This window comes from Atta colombica, unplaced genomic scaffold (genome assembly GCF_001594045.1).
Source record: "Atta colombica isolate Treedump-2 unplaced genomic scaffold, Acol1.0 scaffold126, whole genome shotgun sequence".
In the NCBI taxonomy this organism is placed as follows: Eukaryota; Metazoa; Arthropoda; class Insecta; order Hymenoptera; family Formicidae; genus Atta; species Atta colombica.
In genome coordinates, this window is record NW_017259213.1 from 6,187,471 (window position 1) to 6,198,798 (window position 11,328).

An 11,328-nucleotide genomic window follows, 5' to 3' on the forward strand; every position below is an offset into this window, starting at 1 on the left:
TGTACAGACTATAAATATATTCATTCTTGAAAATACATTGTATCATTCACTGTATTTATTTCTTTTGCTATATATGTTGCTTACACATCTCGATTGTGTGACAGCATCCTATGACAAATTTTCCGATGTATCTTCTATGTTCCTGCCCTCGAACAGGAGCTCATCCTCAACCAGTTTACTTTGTACTTGATGCAAGGGTCGAACGTATCGAAAGAATTCATACACCTTATAACCGATGAAAAAGGTGCCAATCGCTGTAACACCCATACAGACGCTCACAGTACTTTTATGTAGCCTGTTGAACAGTCTTTCCTTCCTTCTTTTCTTGTAGAAATCCGGATCCATCATTGGCGAATCTTGCTCGATCGCTTGTTAACAAACGTAGTAGTCTTCGCTCACACTGAAAATAACATTACGTAAGTATCACGACGTCGCAGCGTAATATTTTGGAACATAGATAACCTCGAAAGAAGAAAACATTGGAATCGCACGTAAATTCATATTTTTGATAATTTAGTAAGGACCGCTCACCTGACAAGTGATTATTTCAGTTAAGACTTACGTACAGATTAAATTTTTCGTCTAATCGAGTTTTTTAAGAAATACTCGAATCGAAACTGCTTAGAAACAGTATCATGCCGGCATCATACCGCACGATATCCTGAGCGATTAAGTATCGTAGTTCTCCACATGGCGCTACATTTTGCGAAGTTAATTTTGATATTGTGATTGTGGTATTTTGTACATAAAACAGTAACCGAAAATTAATACTAATTTATATTCGAAATTTCGACATTACGATCTGCCAACACATCATGATGAAAGAATATTATTATTGATAAATACATGCCTGTTATTACAGGTAGGTGTTGTGAATGAAAATATAAAATGAAGCATCACAAAAGGAAAATACATTTAAGCAATACTTAAAATAAAATTTATACTTTGTTTTAATTTATAAAAATCTTAAGTGATATTTATTATCTCAAAGAATATTAATATATTTTGATTTAAGTTTTTTTTTCAATTAGAAATGAATTGCTATTTTTAACTATATCAGAGTAAAAAAAAATGCAAAAGTTATCATATTTATTGATAAGAGAAAAGAGCAAAGTTTACATTAAAAATATAATATTAGCAGATGCTTTTACATCAACATATAAGAAATTTATCGCAGCAGTAAAGAAAGTTGAATCTATATTATGAATTGTATGAATTTTATTAAGTATATTTCATTAGATATAAATGTAAAGTTTCTAAAATAGTCCATAATTAATATATGTCAATTTATTTTATTTAGTTGTGATACAATTAAGGAAATTTAACAAAATAACATTTTTTTCTTACATCTATTTACATACATGAGAGAATTGTTGCAGGATAAAATTTGAATTCTCTTCAATTCAAACAGTAAATAATACAATTCACAAAATATACTTGCATTTGCGAACTGTATAAAATTTCGGGAAATTTAAAAGTTTAGGCATCTGAAAAATCGGAAGCATTCATATGAGAAACTTTTCACTAATTTTTTACATTCTTTATATTAAAAAGTTTAAATTGTCTGAGTCACAGCCCTAATATCTAATTGTAAAAAATGCAATTAAAAATCATTCTTCGTCGCATATGCTATATACTATATTTTCAAATAAAAAAGTTTAATAGCAACACTTTATTTGAATCCTCTGCTTCTAATTATCTAAAAACTCATCAAATATCTTTGAATCAATGTCTAATACTATCTCGTCCAAGGATGGGCCTTTCGCGGAGACTGGTAACTCTAAATTTGAAACAGATAAATTATTCATGTATATACATGATGATAATTAAAGAGTTGTTGAAACTGAACTATTATCTTGTAATGACTGAATAAAATAAAATCAATTCAAGATTATTATAGGAGAAATCTTATTTTTATTAATATATAATGTAAAAGGAAAATATATTTTTTTAACTTATGATAATAAAATTATAATAAACAAAAATGAATTTAGCTCAATGTATTTTTGAAAAAAATATATTTGAATATTGTGAATATTATACACTGAATATTGTACGCATATTATGCCAGTTAATGCAAATTCTCATATTCTTGTCTTATGCCATAGTATCAATTGGAAAGTTGCGAAGAACTATTATTTTGTAAAGAACTATTATTATGTACTATGCAGAAAAAAATGACAATCATATCTAAACAAGAAAAGAGGATGCTTCGGTATAGGAAGGTTTCTATCTTAGAAATGAAACCTCCGAAACCTATAAATTCGCTTAGAGTATAATGAAATCTATCGCTCAATACCAAATTCTTTTTTTAGGGAAAGCTGAAAAAAAATCATATTTGAAGTTTTACCAAAGTGACGACACGGAGAAGAGAGAGGCAGAGACTTAGCAAACGAGAATAGATTGAAATAGATTAAAATGAATTCATGAATGTTAAAATGAATCCTTTTCAATCCTGAATGCATTTTTATTCATTTATAGGAATGGCATGGGGTATATTTCTATACTTTTCAATCTAAAAATAATATTATAGTATTTTGATGCGTGCGTGCGTGCGTGCGTGCGTGCATGCGTGCGTGCGTGTGCATCGTGAATACTACTTAATTTAAAATTCTGAAATGCAGTTAGGAAATGCAGTTTTTCAATTCAGTTGAATCTAAAAATAATATCGGCCATTTCTATGCATTTTGAATAGTGCTTAATTTAAATTAATTCTGAATAAGAAATGTAGTTTTTTTAATCCAATTGAATAAAAAAAGCCCATTTACTTAAAATATTATTACATAAATATTATTTAAAATTGTAAGTAGAAAATTTATTGTTTCATTTAAAAATGCATCATGAATGTTGTTTTATTCAGAATTATGAATAAGAAATTTTTCGTTTTAATTTAATTGAATTAAAAAAAAGTTGTACCAAGTATAAAAGTATAAAAGTTGTATAAAAGTATGTCATGAATTCTACTTCATTTAATAGAAATTTAAAAGAAATATTTAAAAGAAATATAAAGAGAACTACATAAATATGTACAATAAATGTTACATATGTAAATTTCTTATTTTCAATTAATAAATTAATCGCTTTGTATGTATATTTTATATTAAAATATTTCCTTTATTATACAGCTAGCGCGTTTTTGGTATAAAATATTTTTTGTATAAAAGTTTTAAAACAATGATTATAGAATTTCATGTAATTACTACTTTAATTTATTTAATTTATTTCATATGTATAAAAATTTTTTTTTATATGCAATCTAATTCATTAATTCATGGATTTAAAATACGGATTCAGATAGATTGAAAATTTCTAATCTATTTCACTCCATTTTTGTTTGCTGGGGTAAACGAGGCAGTGAGAATGGAGGGTTGCCAGCAGCTTTCTTCCTCCACTCTCACTGCCTCGTTCACTCTCTATCTCTCTCGCTTCCGCATCGTTACTTCGATAAAACTACAAACATGATTTTTTTCAACTTTTCCTGTCGATAAAAAAGTGGAATTTGAACGATAAATTTCATCATATAATATTCTTAAATGAATTTATAGGTTTCATCTCTAAAGGCCGATTGTTTCACCTTTTGATAAATTTTACCTGTTAGGTAAATCTGGCAATGTACGCATGTGATTGGAAAGTCTTGTTATTTCCAACAGATAAAATTTATCAAAAAATGAAACAACTGGCACTAAGGCAGAAACTTCCCTATACGGTGGGCATCCTATTTTGCATCAAAATATATCCGTGAAGTATTCATAATATATAATAATTCATAATTTACAGATTTACATTTAAATATTCTCGCTTACATATTTCTACGAACTACTGTTAATTTTATTTATGCTCACATACATTTTCTTTTCTTTGAAAATATATAAATGAAAATATATAAACGTAAAAAACATACTTGGTATAGATCCAGTTGTTTTGTATTCCTCAAGGTCCTCTTTAAAAGCTTCCTCAAAAGTTTCTCGTCGTTCTTTTAATTTTTTTTGCTGATTTAATTCATGCTGTGAAAGTCTCTCTGTGTGCTCGTTAGCTAGTTTTGCTAAAAAAATTAATTTGAAATAAATGTTGATTGAACAACATGCACTTTTTCATCGCACGTACTTACTTTTGAAATTATTTAATTCTATCAATTTCTTCTCTTTGTACAAAGCCAATTGGAACCTGTGATCCAACTGTCTACTTTGTAAATCTAACATTTCATTTAAATCTTCCAATCGATATAAAGCTCCTTCAACTTCTTCGAACATTTCTTGTAAGTTTCCTTAGAGATATAATAAATAATAATTTTAGAAAGATTAGATTTTCACTCGAATTTTAATTTATCATGTTTCTCTGAAGAGAAAAACTACCTATTTGGTCCATCAGATCTTGAATCGCATTATTAATCTTTGGAATGTAAGCTAAAGTATTGTTTAAGCATGTAACATTGTTCCACTCGTGTTGAAGTTTTTCATAAATAGAGGATATCAGCACATCTGCTTCTTGAGCCTTTCCCGCGTTTTCCTCAGCGAGCTCATGAAGCTCATTCCATTGCAGTTGAAAATGATGCAAAACATCTGCCCCAGCATCATAATTTACATTTCTTACATTGGTTGATTTTTTGCTCTTTGGATGCTCGGGAGTCGACAATCCACGTATACTAAAAATCACAATTATGATATTCTAGTGCTATAAAAGTGCTACTCTCTATGTTGCTACATTATCTTTTAAACTTATTTTTATACTATCTTCTAAACTTGTAGTTTATTTTTACAAGTACATGATTTTTATCAGACAAACTACATGATTTATGAATGGTTATCATGAATTTTATCATTAGTGTTATCCATAACATCTGTACACAATACAATAAGAGACAGTGAATATAGAAAATATTTTACCTAGCAGATATACCTTCTTGCACTGTTTGAAATTTGCTACGTAGTGACCCAAACATATTTTACTGACTTGGTGGTAAACATTCGCTGTCTCCGATTCTTTTAGATCCGGCTATCTATAAAGATAACAAAACACTTTTGATTTTCTTACATAGACATTGTATTAGATAAATTTTTTAATATCGAATTCAAGAAATTTTCATTTCTATGCAAAGGCTGCCTTTGTGCGATAAGCTATTGCAATTTTATAAAAATTATAATTTTCTATATACTGTATATGATTATTTATCTACAAATCACACGCATTCAACAAATCATAATGATTCATATTAAATTATATTACAATCAAACAGATCAATTGAACTCGCTTAACAATGTAAATATGCTATTATAAAAAAATCTAATTACTTTATACACGTATTATTACACATTTTGTAATTACAATATCACAATTGTTAGCCAAAAATAAAAGACAACAAGAAAGTTTTGTTTACTCAATGTGAAAAGATACACGTAATTAAAACTTTGGTTTGTCAATCATTATTAATTGACAATCGACGTATATTGCCCGAATTCTGTCATTGTTTACAAAACAATGCATTCAGTATACATTCAGTGCAAGCGTTAACCAACAAACATTGAGTATCTTCTACGAATGATGGAGTAGAAAAACGAAACGTTTGAATTTTAATTAACGAGAAAAAGTATCTCTCTTACATTCTTTGATGGAGTAAAATTACATCGAAATCCGAAAACGACGTGCGAGAACTTTGTCGATAATTTGCCTCGTCAGATTGTCGCGGACATGATGATTTGTTTCTCTCATCTACACTTCCAGATACTTTACACGCTCGGAAACGAAATCTAAACATATATTCAGGCGTTGGAAAGAGAAGGAGCGAATAATTCGAGTGCAGTAAGCACAAAGCAAACGGACTATTGTTGAATATGTTGGTTGAATAGCACGGACGGTTGATCTTGAAGCGTGCTCCGAAAGAAAACAGCTGGATTCAACGAACTTTTTTCGTTACCTATTCGCAGTTGTTGGAAATCTTTGAAAATCTGGAATGTTAGTCCAATATTAATTTTTCGTTAAGCAAATCCTGACCCAGTAAACAATCTGACCATAGTCATGTACATAGCAATTTTGATCAGAAATTGCTAGCAAATCCTATAGGGAACAGAAACTAACAGTAATATTAATATTATAATCACCCACTCAGCAATATAATAATGTGATATATGTTGTAATAGTTGCATTGCTGAATAAGAAATTGTAAGATTAGTGTGATGTTAATGTATGTTCTGTGAAATTGGTTCATCAACTATTTTTTAAGCTTGTATTTTGCAAAATGGTAATATATAACTTGATATTAGATTGGTAACAGAAACTAAATAATATCTGTCAAACGCGATCTTCTGCTCTATTTATGTCAAATTGTATGATAATATATCATAATTTGCTTAATTTTTCCATCAATCTGTCATCATATTTTGTTAGTAAAACAAACTTTTCTACATTCCTGTCAGTGTTTTACCATTGTATATGCTAGATATCGTATATCAATCAATAGTTTATATATGCTAGATATCGTATATCAATCAATAGTTTGTTATCGACAAAATTTATAACAGGCACTTTACAAAATCTATCTTGACAGATTTAAAGCTGAAGAATTTATCATGTGTATCTTCTCGTGTAATGGGAGATTGCTAGGTGTAGAATTGTTAGGTTTAACTTTTGCATCTTCCCAATTTTTATTCCGAATTTCTATGATTTGATGAAATTATCAAAGATAAATAAAAATGTTACAAGTCTCATCGCTGGAAGATATATTAATAACATCACAATACTATGTTTGTGTATTAAACATGATATGCATAGCAAAATAGCTTCAGAAGACATCTCAAAATCAACTTTAAAGATGATCGCTTATTTTAAATTAAAAATTCTAATGAATATCTTCTTCTAACTTTGAGATTACTTCATATTGATCGAGCAAAACAAATGAACGAATTTCAAATATTACAACAATAATGAAACATAAGGACAATTAATGCAGTTCAGTGTATAAGAAACAGAACCATTCAAATCTGTTCTAGCATATTATTTTCATAAACTCTTGGAGAATATTCATAAAACAAATAAAAATATAAATAATTATTTTTCATTCGTACTATCTGTTGAATTAAATAGAATTTTCAATTCATTGTTAAGAGATAAAAAAAAGGAGATAAAGATTATAAATATTTGTTGATAAATGAATTTGTTTATAATGATGCAATATATAATAACAACAATTGCCCAGCTTCGTATTGTTCAAAAAGAAAGAGAATTATTTTATTGGTGTCATCTTTGCACAAAAATTAAATTTAGCCAGTAATAAACTATAAACGACACTATATTTTACAATTTTGCCAAAGCATTTAATCAATTGTTACAAGTATACAGTTCATAGGCTATTGTTCATATATTATTTTTTTATCATTTTTTATCAATTTATTTACAATTAATAATTTTATTTTATATTATTTTAATGTAAACAAAATCTAAAATTTAATAAAAATAGAGAAATTTTCTGTTTCTGAAGATAAACTCGGAAATTTCAAATATCTTTAAATACATCTTGCATTTTTCCACGATTTTTAAGGAAGCAATCTATTATTTTTTGTTTTAGTTTTATTTAGGACATTTATAGATTGAACCTAAAATAGAAAATTATGACAAGATGGTAACAACATAAATGCAAAATTTGAATTTTTGCTTAAAAATTGTTTACAATAATTTATAACAATAAATAATTTTTTATAAAATTCATTGTGTTTGTAGGTTATCAAGTCAATAAAAATGTATGATAAATAACTTCTATAAATCTCGAATCAATATTTATCTTGTTTTATGTAATCCTAGTAAAACTTTTAAAAAATGTTTTCAAGAAAACGTGTTTAAGTCTAAATATTATGTTTTTTTTTTTTAATTAAATTATATATCTCTCTTTTAAAAACTGCCAGCACTATAGTATGATGTCTGTTCATAGTCTAATTTAACATTCAAGATCGTATAATTTCAAGACGCGCTCTACAGTCATTTTATTAATTGGATAGAATTTTATGACTGCTTGTGATATTTAAGATGATCTTGAATTATATAGAAAATCAGACTATGAATATCAGCCTAAATCTCAGTTTGTGTTTCTTCCAACAATTATTTTTAGTCTATTCCTTGTTGCTACAATGAAATGTATTAAAATTTTCTTTCTCGCTTTCGCCAAAATCAATTTCAAATATATAGCTACTTCATTTTAAGTACAGGAAATGTATACTAGTTTAGACAAAAAAACTAATGAACTTTATAACGTATTGGAGCGCACTATCGAGGAATAGGAGTGTACTAATTTCATTCTGATTCAATGATTAAATTTTTTTTACGTTTTTTGTCAGGAACTTACTGATTGATTAATCCTATTTGCAAGAGAGAGTCAGAAAGACAAGTATTCGTCTTCGTTTTCTCCGTTGCGTGTTGGACCGCAGTTTTCTATAGTATAAAGGAGATATGCTATAAGTCTATAATAATAGAGCTTAAAAAACGGATGTCTTATTTCGATATAAGTATTTCTAAAGAAAGGTTTCTTACTGTAACAATAGCTGTCCCCAATCCAACCGATAGGGAGCCTGCCGCTCCCTATCGGTTTTTTGCGTTACTTCAGATTTTCAGTTCTAATTTCGTCAAGTTTGTGAATTTCATAATAAAATCAATAGCATTCTATTCTTAGACAGTCATACCTACAATAATCAAAATAAGCAAAAATTAAAAAATCGATTTATTCCTACAAACTCTTTGTTTTCTCTTAACAACATATGTGCAGTTTCTATATTATTAAGAAAAAAACCGTAAAATACAATTTTTGTGCCTTGGGTATAAAAATTTAAGACACAAATTGGTGAATAATAAATTATGTAATTTGTCCTTATTTTTAAATAATCATTTTAATATCTATTTTTTTGTTTAAAAATCAATAAAAGGCTATTTGACGTTATGAAGTTGATATACAATTTATATTACTAACGAATATCTTATAAATCACGTATATAAATTGAAATTTATTTTGAAAAATATTTCAGTTGAATATCAATAGTAAGATGAATAGGTAAGAGAAGTTTTTTTATACATGAAGCTTATTAGAAGTCTCGACGATCAACTGACATCCTTCCTGGAAAATAGGGAGAAAATAGAAGAAAATAGAGAGAAGATTCCTGAGGTAATAATTTTCGTAATAAATATCTCATGTAGCAAAATAAGATTAATAAGATGCTCATTAGTGATATACTATTAATAAATATTGTACGTTACTTTAATAACGAAATGAAATTTCTACCTTTGATATAAGGCTAGGTTTTAATAATAATCCAAATAATAATCAGCATAGTTAGAAATATAAGGGTACGGTCGAATTGCCACTGCAAATGCTTCGAATCGTTTTTTTATTGGTCAATTAATAAAATTTTTTCTTCTGATTGATCAATCAAATACTTCGAAGCATTCGTAGCAGCAATTCGACCACACTCTTAAACAAATATGAATAACTTACTAATTAATATTAGACATAAGAAGTCGCCCAATTATTGAAAATGTCAAATTGATTTATTCTTATACGTGCCATATGTTGTATGTATATAATGATCTACATATTTTCTCATCTTATTTATTTCACAAGAAATGTTTAAAAAAAAAAATGAATGTTATTATAAATATGCAATTGCAAAAACTCTTGATGTTGAAAAATTAAATAAATATGTAGATTCATGAATGACATTGAATTTTATATAGATAAAACTTTCCCTCATTCTTATTATTCGTATCATCAAAAGAGATTATTACGAAATGCTAAGAAGGTAAATCTTCCCATACCCCCCCCCCTCCCCCCCTCCCCCCGATACACGAACTCTCAACAATTTTTTGATTCTTTATATTATTGATCGATGTGATGTATATGTATAAAAAGATATAAAATAGATAAGGGACACATCTTTCAATTTAATATCCCCTTTAAATATTTCAAGTACTTTAAATAAGCTATTATTCTTTTTAAACTTTTAATTAGCTAATTCTTACGGAAAATGTGTACAGCAACCCAAAAACCATACATCATTTAAAGTAATATTTTAAATAAGTCATTTGGAGTATTATTAACAATGAAATAGTATCACGACATTAAGTATATGTAATAAAAAAATGAACTGCTATCAAGTTATTTAAAACTTTCGTTTTTCGAATTGAAGCTTATAGTATCTTTCAATCTGTATATGAATTATGTACATAAAACCGAACGAGATCATTACTGGGGCTTTCTACCGAACACAATTGATGAGATTGAGCCGAGCACTCAAGGAAAAACGCGCCCACTATTACTCCAGGCATGACAAAATTATTCTCCTGCATGATAATGCTCGACCACATGTTGCGGCGCCGGCCAAAATCTATTTAGAAACACTCAAATGGGAAGTTCTACCCCACCCGCCGTATTCTCCATTACTCCTTCTGACTATCACTTGTTCCGATCGATGACACATGACCTGTCTGAGCAGCACTTCACATCATATGAAGATACCAAAAATTATATCGATGATTGAATAGCCTCAAAAGATGAAGCATTCTTCTGACGTGGTATCCATATGCTACCAGAAAGATGGGAAAAAGTAGTGGCTAGTGATGGCCATTACTATCTATACTTTGAATAAAATATTATGTACCGTTCTTTCACAATAAATGCTTAATTTTTGTTAAAAAACGGCGGAAACTTATTTGTACTCTCAATAATTGGAGGATTATTTAATCAAGAATTAAAAAAATTTTTGTCGTGTTGTGAGTGGTTTCAACGCTTCAAGAACGGTGATTTTGACGTCGAAGACCGCCATAGCGGTGGAAGAGAGAAGGTTTTCAAAGATGCAGAATTGGAGGTATTACTTGAGCAAGATTCGTGTCAAAATCAAGAAGAATTGGCACGATCATTGGGAGTGACTCAACAAACCATTTCAAAACGTCTCAAAGCCATGGGAATGATTCAGAAGCAAGGAAATTGGGTGCCGTACGAATTGAAGCCGAGAGATGTTGAACGGCGTTTGTTTGCTTGTGAACAGCTGCTTGAAAGGCAAAGGGATTTCTGCATCGCATTGTGACTGGGGACGAAAAATGGGTTCATTACGATAATCCCAAGCGCAGAAAATCATGAAGAGTTCCCGGCCATGCTTCCATGTCGACGGCCAAACCGAATATTCACGGCTCCAAGGTCATGCTCTGTATTTGATGGGACCAGTTCGGCGTAGTGTATTATGAACTGTTAAAACCGACTGAAACAATCACAGGCGATCGGTCTCGAACGCAATTGATGCGTTTGAGCCGAGCATTGAAAGACAAACGGCCGCAATACAACGAGAGACACGATAAAGT

General features: G+C 29.1%; 1 protein-coding gene across 4 annotated transcripts in view; it reads right to left on the bottom strand.

The window, feature by feature from the left end:
• Positions 1-374: 374 nt before the first annotated feature.
• Positions 375-11,328, bottom strand: part of LOC108695202 (dysbindin protein homolog) — a 25,075-nt gene continuing 14,121 nt past the window's right edge. Inside the window, exons 1-6 of one of the 4 annotated variants that reach the window (XM_018204999.1) lie at positions 5,598-5,742; positions 4,884-4,996; positions 4,353-4,642; positions 4,109-4,264; positions 3,902-4,042; positions 375-400 (exon numbers count right to left, since the gene is read on the bottom strand). In XM_018204999.1, coding sequence (XP_018060488.1) covers positions 396-400; positions 3,902-4,042; positions 4,109-4,264; positions 4,353-4,642; positions 4,884-4,939 — 648 coding nt within the window. In that variant the 5' untranslated portion in view covers positions 4,940-4,996; positions 5,598-5,742 and the 3' untranslated portion in view covers positions 375-395. Of the gene's footprint in view, positions 401-1,272; positions 1,781-3,901; positions 4,043-4,108; positions 4,265-4,352; positions 4,643-4,883; positions 4,997-5,597; positions 5,743-11,328 lie in introns of those variants that run through there. The other 3 variants (XM_018204995.1, XM_018204998.1, XM_018204997.1) reach the window with 3 other exon arrangements.